Genomic DNA, 21503 nt, shown 5'->3' with positions numbered 1-21503 from the left:
TTTGTGTAATTTGTTTTATTTGGCAACCAATCCCCAGCCAAGCAGAACCTGATATATGGACGAATGCCAGTGTCCCATTTTTTTGTAATGTATATTTATACTTCAAAAGAATGAGTTTTGTGTAATTTGTTTTATTTGGCAACCAATCCCCAGCCAAGCAGAGGATACATGATACATTGACGAATCCCGGTGTGCCATTTTCTTTAGTACAAACACTCAAAAGCCTAAATTCAGTGGCGATTATTAGCATCTGATCATTTCAGGCTAATTATATTTGTCATCTGATCCATGCAAATACTGCTTCAGACAGACAAACTGATCATTTCAGGCTAATTATATTTGTCATCTGTTCCGTGCAAATACTGCTTCAGACAGACAAACTCACTCACTCTTGGACTTGGACGCTGATGTCTTGTGAATGCTAATAGTAAGTCTCCTGCTCCACCCAGCCTGCAAGACAAGAAACACAGAGGCGGCAGCGTCAAAACAAAAGCAAAGCAAAAAAAAAAAAAAAAAAAAAGAAGAACGCAAGCCTTCATATCCTCTTTGGCATTCACTGACGGCGCTTTTTGTTTCTGCAAATGAATCGGCTCGTAACTCTCCAGACGCGCTGATCAGCCGGCTGTGACACGCGCATTAACAGAGAAGATTAACTGTCACCATCAATTGTTATTGTGACCCGTGCCGTCATCGTCCCGGCAAATTTTGATCCATTGTTCACAGTCTTCGTAACTCTTCATCGGGCGCCGCGTAATTTCCTCTCTCGTTATTTTGCTCCCCGCGCTGTTGACAAGCGTAATCTGTTTCCTGCGGCGGGGCCGGATTAGAACGTAAACACGGCCGGCAGGCAAGCGTCGGTCAACTCATTGCAGGATTTTTTTAATTTACCACAATAACAATCAGATGGCTTCAAAGCCGCCAGCGGTGATCAATGCTTTGTTTGGAACTGATAAGCCGGGTTTTGAACTAGAAAGCCTCAAATGAGCCCAAAAAGGCTGACTTCCTGTGTCTTTACATTTTACGAGAGTAAAATGTTAAGATTGCTACTAAAAAAAAAAGCGGCCATTTTACAACAATAAAGCGTCCTCCCAAAACCAGATTTGAGCTGTTTTTGAGTCGAGTGCAGTTAGCTATAACTCAACGGGGCCTCGTCAATGATTATTAATGACACGGGACACAAGCTATTTTTGCATTTACTCTCTGAGAAGTACTTGTCAGTAACGACATCAGCCGGCTCGCCCTTTCGGTCTTTTATAGCGATGCAAATTGTACCATTTGCATTTCTTTCCCTATCAACACGGATAGCCGGCATTTTCGCTTTGTATTGATATTGACTCGAATATTGTCACTCCAGAGTTATTATGAATGCCATATTTTATTCATGAGGAGACCTCGGGCCGCCCCGGCGCCGGGAACTAAGGTGTCTGAGTGCTGAATAATTCTTCGCTGCGTGCAACGCTGAGGCTTCCACAGCATTTGAAATGATTACGGCTTGTCTGGGCCGTTTGATTACAGACAAAATGGCACTCGACATGCAAACTTGCGAGTTTCAACTTGATAAACACGCACAAATGAAGTCCACGTTGGGACACTGTGGCGTTATCATTGGTGTTCAAAATTTGCTGCTTGAAACCAAAATCAAAGACCTCCTGTGTGCCTTTTTTGGCAGGTCTAGTCATGATACATTTTGCTATGAAATTTCATGTTATCATCTGTTTTTTTTGAGTATCATAGGACAAAATGTCTAGGGAGTGACAGAGCACTAGAAATGAGCCTAAAACATCCGTTTCAAAACACTACATGTGTTTGGGCACGGATGTTTGAAACTTTTTTGTGGGTCTACTCATGATAGACACAACTAGAAAAGAATATAATCCTCTAAGACAAGGAGCCCTTGAAATGACCCTAAAATGACTGCTCCAAACCAACATGTCAGACTTTTCAGGTTTGGATTTCTAAGATATGCCTACCAAATTTCACATTGTCATGGGAAAGTGGCTTCGGGGGCTGGATTAAAAAAACAAAAGCGAGGCAATTTCAGGAGGGCCGTCTGATTGCTTGCTAATATCTCTCGATACGCCAGGATGTTTGTTTTGATCAAAATCACAAAGCTGAGCCGGGACGAGAGACGCCGCAAAGTCGCTCTGGCGGGAAAATTGCCACTCACGGCTCTCGACACGCGAGTCCGATGCAATTTACTCTCGGGCTGCTTTATGAACAAGACAAAGACGCCGGCCGGGAAAGCGTTTCATCTGGCTCTCTGGCTAATAAGCGCACTTACCTCCGGGGTTCCTCCGTAAAATTAATTTACGAACTTCGTCGTAGACAAAGATCAGAAGACTGTACGGGAAGGCGCAGAACCACCAGCCGATCCTGGGGAAGCGAGAGAGGAGGAATTCAAGTCAACAATGACAAGGGCAAAATGGCGCTTGTATTCAAACGGGTGGCCTGCCTGAGCGGGTACATGCGCAGGGCCACGTCCATTCCGGGGCAGTAAGAGAGGAACGCCGCCAGGGCCGTCTCAATGAACAGGCCAAAGATCAAGATCCTGTTCCTGTGGACGGATCATCGCAACACAACATCAATGAATCCATTCTGGTCCAACGAGTCTCTGCCGAGGCTTTGATTCCATTCTGTCTCCGCCGAGGCTTTATCTTTGGTCTCGAACTCGACCTGCCTTTTGAATTTGTTTCCAACCACACACACCTGCGCAAGATTTGTCAGATTTTCCAACCGGAGCCTGAGCTTAGAGCTCACCTCATGCCCTGCTGGAAGAGCGAGTTCCTCCTGGTCTTGCAGATGATGAGGTCAGCCCATTGCACCACCACGATGCTGGAGAAGAAGGCCGTGTGGCACGTGAACTCCACAATCTTCCTCTGCTCGTAGGTCTGAGGAAGGCCGATGTCACTTACTAATGCGGTGGCGTGCGTGCGTGCGTGCATGAGGGGTCCTCACCCACTGCTGCCCATAAAGGTCCTCCAAGTCGTTGACCATGCGGTCATCCCAGTTGATGCGGATGCCAAGCAGCGTCATCGGCGGGAAGCCATTCTCAGCCAAGATGACAAAGTAAGTGAAAAAGCCGGCCAGAGCCTGAATCATACCTGGTGACACACAAAGAGACAGAACTCAAGTTGTGAAGAAATGCAGCCCGCCCAAAAATACTTTTTTTCCGGTCTATGTTGATTTTTTTTGATTTTTTAAAAACACAGTTTAGAGGAGAGCAAATTTGTACATGTATGAGGCAATGTGGTTGTGCCAGACACAGTCAAAACATCCAAGAACGCTAGCGTGGGATTTTTCAGGTGCGGCCAATGAAGTGAGCCGAGCTTCGGTTCGTCAGCCTCATCAGTGTGCAATGATGCATTTTCATGTCATCATTTGGCAGACGCTCTTCAGCAAACTGATTTGAGGGGGAAACCGCCGGCGCCGGCGCCAGCGCCAGCCGCTGAGCGAGTGAGCACTAATAGAAATTCTGCTCATTTAAAAAGAAAAAAAAAAGTTCCGGCGGCATCGCACTGATGAAAAGCGGGGGGAATAATTGAAATGAGCAAAATGTAATCAACTGATTCCACTTAACCCATTTAGAATCTTCAGAGTATCGAGAATGGAACGTCATCGGTCAGCGGTGCGAGGAAGATGCTACGTCTGACACCTTTTGAGAACATTCTTGCCGCTTTCATCTTCAGTTTGTATCGTATTTAGCCATTTATGCCAGAGGCCCATTTCTGGGAGTGCTGAAGCTCTCCTAAATCAAAATCCACCGCCTCTTGTAAGAAACGATCGGGTGATCTTCGGACGGCCGGAAGCAGCCACAAAAAGCCAATAAGTGCTTCTAATGTCAAGCCAGTCTACCGTGGTGGACATGCTGTTTAAGAACCTCCCGCAGAGTCCACTCCGGGAGGCCCCGTTCCGTTATCAATCTTCAATGTTTTTACGTCGGCGGCGCTCAAAGAGGCGACCGGATATCATTGGGCCGTGTCGTTGGCACCGTCCGGTGGCGCCCCGCCTTCTTTTGACCCATTTGGAGAGGTTTGTGAAATGTTGCCAGCCTTTGGAGTTTGTCCCCGTGCCGTCGACTGCATTTCAAGCCAGAGTAGACATGAAAGGCAGCCCAGGAGGCCGAGATGAAGTGGGATGTGCTCACATTGGCTACGCTCAATTTGCTGCAACACACAAGATCCATGTCTGCCCTGTTTGATTGTTTGGAATTTGATGGATAGGCAGCGCTGCATTGAGCCATCCCCATGTTGACACTGGGTGGGCGCCTTTTCCACACTCTTACACATTTTCTGCTCCATCCACGCCGCAAAGCGTCGCCGGTACGCACCGATCTGGCCGTAGGCCATACTGATGAGTCGCTCGTTGACCAGCTTGTCCGTTTTGGGGTTCCTGGGCTGCCGTTTCATAATGTCGCTCTCCGCTGTCTCGTAGGCCAATGAGATGGCAGGAACCTGCGGGCGGAGGATTCACACATCGACGACTGCTAGTACATTTCATTGGAAATTTGCATTGCGTGTCATAAAAGCTATTGAGCCGATGTCGTATGTTCGACGGCACCTGCAGTTCGAGCTGTCACCTCCCAAAAAGTGGACGCACGCTGATTTGATTGCTCGATTTTTTTTTTCTTAAATCCAAGTGTGAGCCACCGTCCGCACTTTGATGAGCATTTTGCCAGTAAAGGCTAAGAATAACCTCAGAAGGTGTCGCCAACAACACCTCGGATGGGACGCCGCAGAGTTGAATGGCAACATACTGACAAACTCCTAACAACCTGCCACAACTCGTCTTTTCTTTTTTTTCCGCACGCGTGCGGAGGAACAACGGCTAAACTGGGAATCAGAGGAATCGTCTCAGCCGCCATTAATGCTTCTGTAAGTTGAACGCCTTTTCTGCCAGATAAAAGAACAAATACTGTCTGTCAGCGGGACGGATTAGTGGCGGGCTCTGCGGCGACCTCCATTAGCGACAACGGGAACAAAACCAGCGCTTGACACTCAGCGTTCACGTTGAAAGCGTTTCACTGTCGTCATCGTGCTTCCCGTGTCGCCAGAGACTGTCGGCACGCCACTCGTCTGGTGGCCGTAAGCCGTCACCAACAAAAGAGAAGAGACACACCAAGAAGTGAAAGACTTGACTGGTGTTTGTTAGTTTACGTTTGATTCCGTTCGGTACTACAAGCGCAAACGATTCGCGTGTGACAAACCGATCGTAAGTGGCGGTGGAAGCGGAAAGATATCAAGAACCCACGCTTGAATTGAAAAAAGCAAGTCAGCCATATTGTTGTGAAGCGGCCATTTTGACCATGAAAAGAGGGCCCGGCCCGCTCTTCAGGGCTTGTCCGTTTGATGGCCGCCACTCACCATGTCCGTGCCCAAGTCGATGCAGAGGATGGTGACGGTTCCCAGCGGAAGGGGAACGCTGGCGATGATGAAGAGCAGGAAGGGCGAGATCTCAGGGATGTTGCTGGTCAGCGTGTACGCAATGGATTTCTTCAGGTTGTCGAAGATCAGCCGTCCTGCAGACAGAAAACGAGCGAGGCATCAACGATCCTCATCATCAAGACCGGCTTTTCTTTTTCCCGGCGTTCCGGACTTGAAGTCAATTGAAAAGGCGTCTGCCTCCAGCGCCAGGGAGGGACTTTATTAGCCGCGGCTGCTGCCGCTTTAGATTAAACACCAGTCTCTGGCGGCCCCCTTCGCCTTTCAGAGCGCTTTAGATTGTTGTTTGCATAAAGTCCCCTCTGTGTGCGCGAGGCCTGATCATAAATATGCAAGCTCGGTGCTCATGCAAGACATCCCCGAGCCATCTGGGATGTTTTTTTATATACCAAGAAGCGTTTCGCGATTGTGACTTGAGGAAAAATAGCGCCGCGTTTCCGCTCGCTCGCTACGTTTACGTGCATGCGCGCGCTTTTGAAAGCCGAAAGGGCAACGTTTACAGCCCACGCAAAACGTTATGTCGATTGCTGAAACTGGTGTCAAAGGCTCCGCCCACACGTGGCGGTGTAGGCTAAAATGCTTTGCGATTTGGCATAGCCCATCTGTCGAGCGCCGAAGGCAAACTTATTGAAAGTTTACTACGCTGACCAGTTTGGTGAAAATAACTTGAAATTGATGTCAGGAACAACGACAACTGTGTGAAGATGCTGATCGTGTCAGGTCCGTAATTACTAGCAATGCTTTAATATCGATTACTGGAGTGACGCCGTTTCGTGATTACGACACGTTTCATATCATTATTATTATAAATCAAGTCTTTTCCACGAGTGACTTGCTGCCATTGCCACTCGCTCCCTCCCTCCCTCGCTCACTCACCCTCCTCCACGCCGGTGACGATGGAGGCAAAGTTGTCATCAAGCAGGATCATGTCGGCCGCCTGCTTGGAAACGTCTGAGCCGGCGATCCCCATGGCGACGCCGATGTCGGCCTTCTTCAGGGCCGGCGAGTCGTTGACGCCATCACCCGTCACGGCCACGATGGCCCCCTGGGTGCCCCCAAATGTGGGAGGGTGGGGGTGGTGTCAAGAAGTGTGAGATAAGTGCCATGATTTAAGCCCCACGCACTTTCCTCTTAATAACGTCTTTTGGAGAGAGTCTCCGGGGAGATTAAACGAGCAATGGAATTGAGTCGTAATCATTCGGCGGGCACAGTGAGAGGAAGTCCGGAGGGAAATTGGAGTTTGACCTCAAGTGTGCTCACCCACAGACGCCACAGGCATAGATTAAAATATAGCGAGTACACACAATTACGTATGCTCAACCGGCTATTCGTCGCTGCCTACTCACACTGAAATAATAAACACACACACACACACACACAAACCTGTTTTCAGTGGCAATGGCCAGTTTAGACATTCAAGTGCATTCAAAACAGACTCTCATTCGACACACACACACACACGCTAACATTGAGCGGCCACATTGGTATGCAGCCACATGCTTTCCTAAGACGACAACATTCAGGCTTCTTAGCACACACTCGCGCACGGTCCGATCCTCATGAATATCTTGTGTCCTTCTATGTAGATGCCGACGGAAAAGAGACATATTCCCCATGAATGAACATGGACAGGAACGCATACACACATACAAACAGACAGAAATACACAAGAAAAACAAAACATAGGAAAAGATGGACGGGACGGGACCACTTCTAGCACACAAAGGCAAACAGCTCTTCCATGTGGGACTCTTTACTTATTTTGCCATTTTTAGCAGTAAAAAAGTTCTTCAAGGACACCTAGACAAGACGCATGCACACAATCACATATTGGGACCTGAAACAAAGACACGGTCTCTTCAACAACAAAAATAGGGAGATAGTAAGTTCAAGACCCTGAACATAAGACACATTTATAGTCCCTCCTTCCCTCACCTGTCTCTGGCATCCCTCCACGATGATGAGCTTCTGCTGCGGCGAAGTGCGGGCAAACACAATCTCGGTGTGATTCTTCAGTAGGTCGTCCAGGTACTCGGCGCTCATGTGCTTCAGGTCCGAACCGTGGACCACGCAGGCCTTGGCGTCCCTGTGTGGCAGAGAGGGCTGTGATCATCCTCATTTGGCACGCCGTTGCAAAATCCAGGCAAATGCGGAAAAAAGTTGAAACCGAGGTACCTGGGGTTGACCTGGCTGAGCGGGATGTCGAGGCGCTCGGCGATGTCCTCCGCCGTCTCGTTGCCCTCGGAGATGATGCCTACCCCCTTGGCGATGGCCTTGGCCGTGATGGGGTGGTCGCCGGTGACCATGATCACCTGAGCGCACAACATCGTCCCGGCATCATTCCACGTAAGATACCGCGGGGCCCATCGCAAGAACGTTAGCGCTTTGGTGAAAAACGTGTGGCCGAAGCTGTGCTGTGATAACGCCATACTCCCCAAACTAGAACACACACACGTATATTGAAATTTCGGGAGTATGAGCGTGTCCTCCAGAATCAGCCGTCGTTGGTTCTCACAAATATCCGTCAGTCAGGGTGGGCCTCCGACGTGTAGCCGGAGCAGAATGTTCGCAGACCAAACGCGGTGACACGCTTCACTTAAATTTGCGCCAACATCACAGAAAGCCTCCAACCTGGGCGGCAAATCTTCTACGATTGAGCTTCAAATGCAACACGCGTCGTCCGCCCGCATCTTTATTTGCACGCCGCCCTACAAACACGTCTATATGGATATGATATGTAGATAGACGACACGGCCGGAAGTTTCCGAGGAGCGCTTCTCATCAGTATTGAAATGACGCGGCGGGAAACAGCTTTCGCCTCTAGACAAAAACAATTACCTTGATGCCAGCAGAGCGGCATTTACCCACGGCGTCGGGCACGGCGGCGCGCGGCGGATCAATCATGGAGATGAGGCCCAGGAAGCAGAGCTTCTCAGTGGGGAAGTTCACCTCGTCGCAGTCGAAGGCGAACCCTCGGGGGAACTGAGACGCCGGCAGGTTCTGGTGGCAGAAGCCTGCAAAAAAATCACACAAGACAGTTGAATAGCGAAAACTAGAATTAATTTAAAAAAAGCATGTTTTATAGATAACGGATGGATTGATGTTGCCCATTTAATTAAATTAAATAATATGTATGTGTGTGTGTGTGTGTGTGTGTGTATAATATATATATATATATATATATATATATATATATATATATATATATATATATATTTATATGTATATGTATATATATATACATACATACATACATACACATACATATATATATATATGATACATGTATGTATGTATGTATGTATATATATATATATATACATATACATATATATACATATATATACATATATATATATATATATATATATATATACATATATATATATATATATATATATATAAGTATGTATATATCTAAAAACTATTATTCAATAATAATATAATGAGAAAAAAAAAAGTATATATATATACATTTTTTTTTCATTATATTATTATTAAATAATAGTTGTGTGCCGACAATGTCATTTTAAAAAGGGTTCGATACCCCCAGAATTGTACTCAAGAAATATTGAGCGAGTGAAAGCTTTGAGGCTTTGGGATTGATTGCGATATTTTGCATCCAAAGTGTGACTTCTTGCGCTACTAATCAACGGCGGCGTCCGTCCGCCGTAGCCTTGAAGTCTTCATATAATAGATTTACGTTGCAGTTGAGGAACGTCTGCAGCCGCTGTAAACGCGTCGCCAACATTTTGTGTCTCCTCAGCGTTTGGGTGGGTCCAGGCGGCGAGCCTTCTCATTTGGATAAAGTGCAGCGATAAACACGGCGCACTTCTTACGAGGGACATTTGGTTCTTAGCCGAGGAGAAGATAAAAGATAATGGACGCCCTCCCGCCCCCCCCGACGCTATCTAACTCCTCCCGGGCGGGTAGCAAAAACACGACCCACCGAGCACTCGCTCCCCGAGCCCGCCCAGGTCCATGTAGGCGTTCTGGAAGGCATCTCGCCAGTCGTCGTCCATGGGCTGCTCCTGGCCGTGGAGCATGATGGTGCTGCACCTGCGGGAAAATTAAGAACCCATTTGCTAATGAGCCAGTAAAATATAGACTGTCAGCAAATCTGGAGTTTTGCTGGCTGCTTTTTGCCCGCTTGAGTCAATCCCGAGAGTGTTTCTAAATTCAGGATACGTATTTGAAGGTGGAGACAATTATGTATTGAAGAAATTTGTATTTCTGTCTTTTCCACGACCTAAAAGAAATTGTCAAATTACAAAAAACGATTCAAATCAGTCAATTGGATTTGTGATTGAAGAGAAATTTTTAAAAATTGGCCAGCCATACAAGCAAAGATTCATATCCAAATGCTTATTAGTATATACGGTGAGTAGTTTGACTCTAATGTCAGAAGTTGATGGTCAGGCATGGTCCGGCCAGGCAGGCCGCGCGCAGTCTGTTGGCAGTAAGCGCTTGCCCTCACTGGCCGTTTGCGAGACCAAACACAGGTCAGCTTTGCAGTCTTTTTGCGCACCGGTACGTGTCGAGGCCAGTCTGCCATTGATCCATTATTGATGCACTAACCTGTCCAGGATTCTCTCCGGCGCTCCCTTCATGACCAGAATATGACCGGAAGGATTGTCCTCTGCTTTATGGATGGAGAGCTTTAAGAGAGGAGAGAGACGGAGGGGTGGGGGCGGGGAGCAGCAAGATCCAGTTAGAGGGCATCAATAAATCACCGTTGTCCTCCTGCGGTGCTGCGGCATGCGACAAAATGAAATAAACATAAATCAAATGAATGATTTAAATGTTAAATATTTACTTTGACACGCATTTTACTTGAAGCACCCCAGCCCCCGCCGGGAGGGAAAGAGCACCATGAAATAATGACGTCCATTAAAGTTAATCAAAGCGAGTGGGCGGGACCTCGCGGCTGATCGGCTTAGATCGATTACTTAGGCCTGGAGCTTCTCTTAGTTAGTGTTTTACGATTACGCCAACACTCGAGAGGAAGAGGTCCTCTTTGTGCTTGCTGGGGCAGTTCTTAAAAAATCTAACATCATACCTTTCTCTTTTTTTCTTGTTGTCGTCAGGTATTTTTTAACCAGGGTAATGATAATTGAAAGGGGCATTCTTAATTGTATTTTTTTTTTCATCTGTTCATTTTTGCCACAAAATACCTGGTACTTGTTGGTGGAGTTGAAGGGGATCTCGGCCACCTTGTCGTTGAGGCTTCGCATCTTCGGAACGCTGCCACAACACAGCTCGATGCACTTAAGTAGCGCCGACTCGGATGCGTCTCCCGTTGTCTCCCGCTGCAGGAAACACAGAAGCGCACGTTAGCGATTCAGCTAGAAAAGAGGCTTGTCTTTGCCACGGTGCAACGGAAGCTTTTGCCTGCGGGTGTTCTTTAATTGATTAAAGTTGCACCCCAGAGAGTATTGTTCACTCACATTATGCCGCTCATTAATAATGCAAAGTAGAGCTGCATCACCCAGAATTGTAGCCTTATTGTCCTTGCACTTTTCCGACAATGGTAACATGAATCGAGAATGACATTTTTGACAATAATCATGGTGTACAAAAAATAAATAGATCAAATTAGAAAATCAAGCATGGTAGCAAACAATGCTAGCAGTATATACTGAGTACAGAAAAGCCTGTGGCACCATTGATTAAAGGGTAGCTTATTGTAATTGAGAATTACTCAAATGCTAAAAAGCTAACTGTGGAATGCTAACATAGCAAGAAAGTGCCACAGCAATTTAATGAGGATTTTACCTGCAGCTTTATGTGGCAAAATGTGTCTTGAGTGTGATTAAAGGTGGGAGCTTTATTTTTAACAAGTACCAGGTACGTTTTGAGAACTCTACAAGTTTGAATGATATAACTCAGGACTTTTTACAGATTTTTTTTTTGCATATTTGTGTATAGAAAAATGTGTTCCTTTTTTTTGCAAAAAGTGGCCAATTCAATGCAAAAAAATATCCTTGGACCCTTGATAATGTAAGCGGATGAGGGAACGGAGTAGGTCATCCCCAGAAACACTTAAGGGGTCATCCATTTCCCTGAACTCCGCAACATGACTAATTGAAATTCATACATGGTCGGCATAGCCAATTATGCAAAGGTTCTTATAAAATGTAATGACATGTTATTGAGGAGGCTGTTTTTTTACAGCATTATGTCAATCAATTAAAGTCCACTCTGGCGGCAGCTCCATTAAAGTGCTATTTAGATCCTAATAATAGAGTTCTGTGAAGGCTTGGCTGCTCCCTGCTGACACTCTGCATTAGAGTGTGAAAGTACTGACGCTTTTTATGCACTTTTAATTGGCTGCAGACACCTGTGGAGCTCTGAGAGATTCATGAGCAGGGGGGAAAAGTTCTACGCAAAGCAATTCTAGTAGAAGACTGAGATGACGACTTTGCGTTGCCGTTTTAACTTTGGCACCGAGCAAAAAGGCAAAGGATAGCATGCTAACAGCCAGTATGCTAACAGCTAGGGTCAGTGTGGACAAGCGCTAAGAGTATCCCGCTCTAGCGGTGCAAGGTTTAACATTTGTGCTTATTTGCGTATGTTACGAATCAAACCGGATATCAAATGAGAATGGATCAAATGACACACAAACAATTTATAGGATCGTGTTCCACCTTAAATATTCCTACTGAAACTACAAGTGCAAGCGTTACTCCTGAATGGAAACTTTTGTCATGTGCGTTGAGAGTTTGCGCACCATCGAGATGGGGACTTGCTCCTGTCCCGCTCTGAAGTCGGCCCGGTTACACAGGGCAGCCACGCGGGACAATGCCGCCCACGTCGCAGAACTCTTGTCAAAACACGAACCTGCAAGTAGAGCGGCGATGGGAGCAGTGTGAAATTCTGTTGTTGTGATGATGGAGTCATGCAATATGCATGCTAGCAGTTAGCTGCCACATCTCACACAATAGCACAGAAGGACTGCAGGTCAGTAACAAGAACTTTTTTTCCACTGGGATTTTTCCATTTAAATCTATATCCGTTCCAACATTTGTATGATGATTTCTCTGAAGCAATCTCTGTGAAAATGACCTTCACTTCAGCGTGGGTACCCTCTGCATTCATTTTTCACTTCACGTCACCGGTTTGCTGAATTCAGAGGCAGAATGTAAGCAAAGACGGATGGATTGACGAGTGTGCAGCTGCTTTCATATCAATGAGTCGCCCTCCTTTTTACATGAAAGTAAATACGGCTACTCTTTTGAATCAGAATTGATCAAATACTGTCTTGCTAACAAGATGACCTAGCTAGTATAAACATTAATCATGGCTTTGAGTAAGATAGCTACTACCAGTAGGCCTATTTCAAAGGAGACTTGATCAACTGCTAACATGCAAACTGTTGGTGGGTTAACAAACAAAATAGCAGGTTACTTTGCCTCTAAAGTAAGGACAATAGTTTGTATATGTGCCTCCCGCTTTTTAAGGGATTTGTCATTCCTCCACCATTCACCCAGTTTGGAAAGTGTGCAGTTCGAGTACATCTTGTTGCAATTTAGTTAAACGTGTGTGGCTCTCGCCAGGTTAGCCAGCTTATTGTTATGCTTCAAACACCCAATGTTACTCAAGGAGCGCTGGGAAGGCGGCGTACACCAAGCGCCCCCCTCTGCTGCTGCTGCTGCAGTTCAATTAATCGAAGCGACGGCGTGCACTGCAGCAGCCCAGCTCGCTCTGTGAGTGAACGCTGAACAGATGAATTTCGGCAGGTGGTTTCGCACTCCTCCCCCCTCCTACCCACCGCTCTGGTCCTCGGTGGTGTCGGCCTCGTGGATCTGGTTGTCGAACCACATGTGTGCGACGGTCATGCGGTTCTGCGTCAGCGTGCCCGTCTTGTCCGAGCAGATGGTGGAGGTGGAGCCCAGCGTCTCCACGGCCTCCAGGTTCTTCACCAGGCAGTTCTTCTTGGCCATGCGCTTGGCCGTCAGGGTCAGGCACACCTGGGAGGAAGAAGAGCGAGATGAAAGCGAAAGATGATGAAGAGGAGCGGTGGAGCAAGATGTGTTTGAGGGCCATCTGGGACATAAATACTGTATATGACCGGCGCACACGTTCAACATGCCGGCGTGATGCATCAAAGCGCATTCGTGCGAGTCATTGAAATTCACCGGGGCTGGCTGCCGCACACCATCACATAATTGTGTGTTTGGACTTGGTGAAGCAGCATGTGGCTCATTTGCATACATTGCGACTCTATGAGGCGACGAATGAAGAAACCTCCGCAATTCAGACAAATCCATTTTTCTCTTCAGGTACATCATATACTCACGGTGACAGTGGCCAAGAGACCTTCGGGCACGTTGGCCACGATGATGCCGATGAGGAAGATGACTGCCTCCAGCCAGGTGTAGCCCAGGATGAAGGAAAGCACGAAGAAGCTGACTCCCAGGAAGACGGCCACGCCCGTGATGATGTGGATGAAGTGCTCGATCTCGATGTTGATGGGCGTGCGCCGCACCTCCAGCTCCGACGCCAGCGTGGCGATGCGGCCCATCACCGTGCGGTCCCCGGTGGCGATCGCCACGCCGCGGGCTGTGCCTGGGGCGAGAGATCGACCCGTCACAGCGGTTCCGGAGGACACCACCCAGATGAGCTTTCTAACAACCGAAACCTTTGAGTCCCTCCTGCTAAATGTCTAATCTGGGTCTAGATGTGGAAAAAGAAGCCCCGCTGCCCGATAAAGTCAAAGCAAAGTGTGGCTAGTGAGAGCGAGCCGGCTCCAGATGTGGCCTACTGACCCTCCACGCAGTTGGTGGAGAAGAAACAGATGTTGCGGGTCTCCAGAGGGTTGTCCTGCGTGAATTCGGGAGAGCGAGTCTGAGGCTCCGACTCGCCGGTCAGAGACGAGTTGTCCACCTTTGGAAGGAGACACAGTGACATATGGTAACGCACTTGTCAGGTCCAAAAAAAAAAAAAAAAAAAAAAAGCTGTAATCTGTCATCATTAAGGTCGTCAAGCGTGTGAGGACGACTAATTCGTTTGTTCTACAAAAATAAAAAATGGCATCAAATAACTCAGCAGTCATAATGATAATGAGGTTGTTTACAAATAGTTTTGTTGATAAAATGTGACAAGTATTAAAGAGAAAGTCACACAACAATAAGTTGCGACATGCAGCAAAGCTACAGAAAGAAAGATGTATCGTTTGGTTTTGTGACGCAAATTTTATAGATTTGTTTTTTTGTGAGGATGTTTATCATATTTTCGTATTGATTATCGTAAATGACCTTATTAGGGATGTTTGATTGCACTTGTTTTCAGACGGATGCCTCTACGAGTATTCACTCCTTGAGTATTCACCGCCGATACCTTGAGTACTTTGGATCCATAAAATGTCATTGAACACTATGACAAAAAAAAGCAGCCTTTCTGAAAGGTGGTGATTCAGTATAGCGCCAACTACTGTCGAGGAGGACCTAGTTGTTTTATTTGATTTTTTTTGCCTTAAGTATTTTGTCGCCGTCAAATCCCAGTCCGCTCGGTGCCCTCACCTTACATCCGCTGGCGGAGACGACCCGGAGGTCGGCTGGGATGCGATCGCCGCCTTTGACCTCCACCAGATCTCCCTGCACCACCAGCTCGGCGTCAATCTGCATCTTTTGCCCCTCCCGGATCACCACGGCTTGCTGCGGCCAAAGACACACGAGTCGGGTGATGCGGCTTTCTCTGAATGGAGGAACTTGGCACCGCTCACCTGAGGCACCATCTTCTTGAAGGAGTCCATGATCCGTGAGCTCTTGGCCTCTTGGTAGTACGAGAAACAGCCAGTGATGATGACCACGGCGGCCAGCACCACGCCCAGGTACAGCTGCAAACAGTAGACATGGATACGGCATCGTTCTCGTCGCGGTGACGTTGGCTCGTTTTATAGGGCGGGTCTGTCTCTTGCAGGGCGCCGGGCCCCTGCAAAACTTTGATAGCGTGTCGATTGTTTTTTCAGTTTGACTGCCTTGAAAGCTTGCAGCGGTGACATGACGACCGTCATGACCCACATGCAGGAAAATGTCCAATCTTGACCACTCGGTGTTTTTTTGAGGGACTGCCAATGCTTGCTTCAATCTAGACTTTGATGAAAAAAGATTTTCAAGCAAGTGAGTCCTCATGTTCTATTCCAGTCCATTTGGACGACAGAGTCCGAGAAGAGACACCCTGGCCAGGCGCCGATTCTTTTTCATGAAGCCTCTCTCATATTTTCAGCGAGCATCTTTGGCAGCCAGCTGCTGCCTTCATGAAGCCAGCGTCCCGGAACATCAAATCCCTCTTGAAATTTTTGCCTCAGCCTTTCGTTTTTTTCTTTTTCGCACGTTTATCCAACAGCGACGACACACTCGGCGGGCGTGTACAAATCCAGCGGAGCGAGAAAGACATTTGTTACCTCGCAAAATGCCTCGTCGCTTTGGCTTCCCGTCGATGCTTCTGCCGAATGTCTCTTTTACTTCGCCGCACTCACGAGGGGGCATTTGATAAAAGTCGGAAACGTCAAACATTCCACGAGGAAAAGAGTGAATCAGTGTACCGCAACTTCCAAGACAAATTTGCCCTATAAATTGGAATAAAAATTGCTTTTAGTGGCACCATCAGGGCGCAACTTTTTGTCCGACTCTCCAGCATAATATTTGCTTTGCGTATTTACACACTCAACCTGTGAAGACATTTCTCAGTGTCCGTCATTGCCGTGTTTATGGCCCACATGTCTTGTTAGCGCTAATTGGTGCTAAGAGCTAGCGCGGCTGTTCATGGACGGTGCATTATGCATGCGCGGAGAGTGACAGAGCTGCCGGCTTTGAAGCGTGCGGCGGAACACGAGTCGCCCGCACAACGTGGCGAGATGGCAATCGTAAGGGGGAGATTAATGTTATCGCCGCCGCGCACGCCAGCCCCCGATCCGCCTCGCCCCCCCGTGCGACGCCCTCCATTACGCAACGCCTCTAAATGCTGAATAATGATTGCGTAATGGCCGGCCGGCGGCCATAAAAGGCACAACGGATGACTGCTCGGCTCCATTTGCTGGCGTATTTAAGCGAGCTTATGCGGCCAAGTAAGTGACGCTTGTCTTCCATTATTCTGTTACCGATGCTCCATTATAACTCGGATGCGTTTTCAGAGGCCTTGCTGTTTACAGGACCACCAACGAGTGAGCGCAAAAGCACCCACCTCAGCTTGTTTGCTGAGATGATGGTGTTCATCCTTGACCTAATGAACCACGCTCCTTCTCCGAATAAGTGTAAAAAGAGAATTTGTTTTCCTGCTTCAAAACGTTTGGTACCGGACAGCGTCGGGTGGTTGTGAGGTGCACGCGGCGTGGATGCGGCACAGGCGGGGGCCCTCACGTTGTCGTTGGGCGGCTCATCCTCGGTGGCCACCTGAATGCTGTAGGCCAGGAAGCAGAGGATGGCGCCGATCCACAGCAAAATGGAAAAGCCGCCGAACAGTTGGCGGCAGAACTTGATCCACTCGGGCGTGGTCGGCGGTGGCGTCAGGGCGTTTGGCCCGTCCCTGGCCAGAACCTGAGCCGCCTTGGCGTTGGTGAGGCCCTGCGGGAGTCAAGAGGACCAAGAAAACCGTGGGTTTGTGGCGGCGGCAAAGGCAGTGAGCATCTGGACGTGACTTACGGCATTTTGTATCTTTTAGAGCATTCAACAAACGGCGCCTTTGGCTCTCCTTGCATCAAAGTGCCTTTAGTTGCTCCATTTTTTGGAGCATTTTCAAATTTATTTAAAGACAGTATAACCGCCAGGTATTCATACATCAGTACTTCCCCCCACTGTTCTGTTGCGTGCCTTGCCCATTTGCCAGCCTCCCCCCGCCAGCACTATAAAACTGCCACATGTAACTTTATTGAACATTTTGTCCTAATTCTGACACCCAATAAAAATCAGGCGTGAGATGTAGCTTTGCCTTGGTCACACTGTGTGCGTGCGTGTGGGCATGTGTCATACTTTGATTTGCACACGATCCTTGTGAGATCTCATCGACCGCTTGGCTTGCGGTTTAGTGTGTCAACACATCAATTGGCTGTCTGGAACATTGCCACCATTTTTTTAACGACATTCTCAGCCGCAAAAAAAAAAAAGTGTGGGTGATTGAGGGGTAACGCGACCAAGGTGAGCAAGGACACTCGACATACTGTACGTCTTTGTGTACGTACCGTGGCAGGGTCCAGTCCATATCGCTTGCACAGCTCATCTACTGAGATTTTGTGGTCATCCTGCAAAAAAAAAAAGCCCAATGCTTTTAGCGGCGGTGTACATACAGCCCGGCGGTGCCGTGAAAGTCAGTGAATAATTTAAAATACCATTTAATAATCAAACGTTCCATTAAATAACTAAAAAAACCATTACATTAAAAAAAGCATTCCATAATTAATCACTTACTAATAATTAATAAGGTCAAAGAAAGTAGCAGGTTGCAGAAATGAAAACAATATTTCCAAGTTGAAATTTATTAATGAGTCACTTTCATTAATGGCTTCATTGATTTAGTTGTATTTAATAGTCCATTTTATTTAGCTATGTCGTTATTCAATTATTAAACATCACGCCAAAAGTCAACAGCACTTTCGGAATTTGCCCAATTTTTTTTGCACGTAATTTACAAAGTCACCGAAGCATTCCTAAGGTCTGCTGTACTGAACACGGCGAGCAAAAATCACGCTGACAGAGAGCCAGCGAGGATGAGGGCGGGCTGACGAAAGCTGAGCGCAACACTTGTCAGGATCCTCTGCGCCAAAAAGCTCCGTCTGACAAGTGGCGCTTCATAAGACAACCAACGGCGAAGAAGTGAGGCCGCATTTCACGCTGGTGTTTCTGACACAGGCGTAGAGTCGCCCCACGCTGCCGGTAGCCCACAAATTATTCAGCGTCAGAATACGAAGCAGCCCCAGCAAGAAGGCACTTGCTTGTGTGTGGCGGCCATTGGGAGTCGGTCATCTGATATACGACTAAAAATGCGAAATGCTAATCCCACTAGTACGCATAGTGTTGACACCGGGACTCAGCGGATTCAGCACCTTTCGTCCAAGCATTACTTTTGTTAGCCCAGACACTTCACCATTTTGTGGACATTTTACACAAAGCAATAAAAATTTTTAAAAAAAACAGTGTAGCATGTCTGCATATGCCGCTCACAGCCACAAGGGGATTTTCATCAATGTTATTTACCATTTTATAGATCGCTACGTATTGCATTCCATACAACTCAAACACCAAATGCTAATGCTATTGGTGAATGTCAAGATGCTTACCAAGGCCACCTCCTTCTTCAGCTCCTCTAAATCCCGTTTTTTCTTCTTTGTGCCACACTGCAGGGACCAAGATGACATCATCAGTCCAATAAAAAGGTTGTACTTTGTCTTTATTCAAAATACTTTTTTCCCCAAATATTTTTGTCTAGTATTTGTCCAATATGTCATATACAGTGTTAAGATTTTATCAAATCACAGCTTGTTTCAAATAATCTTTCACAACCCTCAACACCTAAACAAGTTCTAAAATTAAATGCCATTATTTTTTGCAGTGATTGTAATATTTTTTTTAAATGAACTGTACATTTTGTGCAATATAAGATATCTGGTTTTTTTTATTCGTATTTCCTGGATTTGAAGAATAGATTAGTTCGGTTCTACGTTTGCATCTTGTGCGCATTCACACTCTGCGCGTGAAAGAGCGCCTGCGGCGCATGCTAATCATCTCGTCACCAGGGGAAGGCGGAAGTCACCTGCCGCTGTCAGTCTCTGCAAGCGCATGGCGCCCGCCCACCTACCCCAAAACAGGCACGGAGGGAAAAGTAATCAAACGGAGCCAAAGCGGCAGCGAAAAGCCCGAAATGGTGTCTGGCAGAGCAATTCTTCGACAAGATTACCCCCTCCTGTCCTGCCATAAAGCTAAATGGAATGGGGCCCGACGGCGACCGATAAAAACACAATTGCGTCATTATGCAAATAAAAATCAAACCGGGAAGGATATTTGCTCATCTCATCCTGAGATGCTAAGTGTGTTGGAAATAAAGTTAGAGCAAAGCAATCGGGAGCTTTTTTTTGTGGCTAATTTACTTTGCGGGAAAGAGTCCCCTTTTTTGGGGGAAAAGGCAGCTTCTCTTGGACACTTGAAATTTGGTAGCTAGTTCTATCATGGAACCAGCCACTTTGACTTCATGCTCTTCTCGTCTGTAATAATGCAGCCATCCGATGTGAGCGCAGATGCTGGATGAAGACTTTTGTTTTTTTCACGCCATACATTCCAAATGAGGCCACGGTCTTGTGGAATTTCCCAGATCCAAGACAAATAAAGGCTTATTCAAGTCTTATCTTCCTTTCTGAAACAAGCAGCTCAGAGAGTGCACAAGGGAAATCATTGAAAATGTTCAGGCTCCGCCTCCAGCAATCATTGGACCTGCCCATCATCGCCGCAGATGTTTTGTATCCGTTTCATGCTTTTTTTTCCTTATATTTTGGGTGCAATTTTTGCAATGAAAGATTTAACCCAATCAGAGCACAGTTTAATAAGCCTCACAAACTGTACAAAAAGTTTCAACACAATTACACTACATGGGTTCATCATCATCACTTTGGGACTTTTTATCAGCATATATTTATAGATTTTCCATTCAATATTTGTGAGTTGTGTTAAAAGCCTACTGTGACTGTTCGTAGCTACGAAGTGAACTAATGCTAGCGCTAGCGAGAAGCTAATGAATTCGTTTAACACATTATTGTGTTCCCCAAGAAAAATACATTACCTTCGATGCAATTCATCTGATACAACTACACAAAATACATCCACAAGAAGTGAAAAGATAGAGCGCACAGCTAATGCTGTGAAAACGAGTGTATAGACACACAATATTATTATTTTTGTGTCATCTCAAGCTTACCGCTTTACTGTGTCTGACGTTTCCATAGATTGAAGTAACTGAACCATCAACGAAACAAAGTCTTTCGGGCGAGTCCTTCTCTATACTGACAAAATGACTTCTGGAACACTCATCCTTGAACAAGCAGGATGTGGAAATACTGCTTGAAAACTAAAATTTGACCAGGCATTTCTTTGAGGTTCTGATGCTGGGGCACGGGTGCAATGAGTTGTGTGGATTGATGTATCCAACAACGGAACATTTTGATCTTTCCGCTGTTTGGGCCACAAAAGTCTCTCCGAGTAACAAAGATGGCGGATTCGCGAAATCGTTTGGCCACACCCATTACCTTGTTTCGTAGTCCCGCCCCAACGGATGTGATGTAATAGATAAAAACACGTAATAGAAAACTGAGAAAACTGAACGGAGTAAAAAATAGCCCCCAAACAGATCATAAAAATATCTCTGCAGCATCTGGAGGGATAGATTACACTTTTCTACAATATTGGAGACTCCAAGTACATAATAAAATGAATATAAAAGCAAAAAAAGAGGATTTTCTATGATACGTCTTCTAGTTGAAACATTAACAAAGTCAAAAACTACATGATTTGAATTGAAGAGCTATTTTTTTGGATGTGCACTGATGTTCGTGAATGAAAAGTTTGAGTGGCCTCTTCAGTCAAGTCTTGTTTTATTGCAAGAAATATTCTCAAGCCAAATGCCAAAGTGTTTAGTCGAGGCGAAATAACAGCAGCAGCTCACATTTTGGACTCAAATGTGGTCAGCATGTGTTACCAATTTGACAGTTGACTCATATTGATGTCAAATATCTTCACAAAGGAATGAGGGAGGAAAGAAATAAACTTACCCCTTTGCCCATGTTGGACGTCCACAAGCCGCCAGCTTCAGAAGTTAACCAGCGCCACCCCAAACACGCGTGGCTTTTTAGGGGGGCCTGACAACATATCCTGCTCTCCCCTTCCCGCCCACAGGGGTAACCCGAGCCAGGCAAGCCCCCAGTCCCCCACCATCGACCCTATGAAGGCGAAACGGTCGGTCTGTGTGCTGACCCCCCTCACCTCACCTCACCCTACCCGACCTGCTTACAACACTGAATGAAAACTTAACCTAATTTCAAAACGGGCTGTGGTTTTGTAGGTCGCACAAAGCGGATATGTCTGG

The 21503-nt window shown here is 46.6% G+C and overlaps 1 protein-coding gene across 1 annotated transcript; it reads right to left on the bottom strand.

Annotated features, from left to right (window-relative positions):
* Window positions 1-111: 111 nt before the first annotated feature.
* On the bottom strand, window positions 112-21243 carry atp1a2a (ATPase Na+/K+ transporting subunit alpha 2a). The gene is made up of 24 exons (XM_037276119.1): window positions 21190-21243; window positions 18712-18768; window positions 17617-17676; window positions 16799-17002; window positions 15163-15276; window positions 14960-15094; window positions 14207-14324; window positions 13738-14006; window positions 13210-13408; window positions 12169-12278; window positions 10613-10747; window positions 10017-10096; window positions 9388-9497; window positions 8277-8452; window positions 7614-7750; window positions 7374-7524; window positions 6315-6483; window positions 5361-5515; window positions 4328-4451; window positions 2956-3101; window positions 2758-2888; window positions 2453-2554; window positions 2282-2373; window positions 112-450 (listed from the first exon to the last, which is right to left on the bottom strand). Exons 1-24 carry the CDS (start codon window positions 21199-21201, stop codon window positions 422-424), a joined length of 3015 nt encoding a protein of 1004 aa, XP_037132014.1. The 5' UTR covers window positions 21202-21243; the 3' UTR covers window positions 112-421.
* Between the last annotated feature and the right edge of the window lie 260 nt (window positions 21244-21503).

This window comes from Syngnathus acus, chromosome 17 (assembly GCF_901709675.1).
Source record: "Syngnathus acus chromosome 17, fSynAcu1.2, whole genome shotgun sequence".
NCBI lineage: Eukaryota > Metazoa > Chordata > Actinopteri > Syngnathiformes > Syngnathidae > Syngnathus > Syngnathus acus.
Note: the sequence above shows the minus strand (reverse complement) of the source record. Positions and strands in the feature narration are given on the sequence as shown.

What these genes read in the sequence shown, in the direction of transcription:
- atp1a2a (XM_037276119.1), bottom strand. An exon ending in ATGAGCCGCCCAACGACAAC is followed by an intron (nt 15,277 to 16,798) that starts GTGAGGGCCCCC and finishes TACTGTTTGCAG; the next exon opens with CTGTACCTGGGCGTGGTGCT. An exon ending in TTTACGGAGGAACCCCGGAG is followed by an intron (nt 451 to 2,281) that starts GTAAGTGCGCTT and finishes CTTGTCTTGCAG; the next exon opens with GCTGGGTGGAGCAGGAGACT.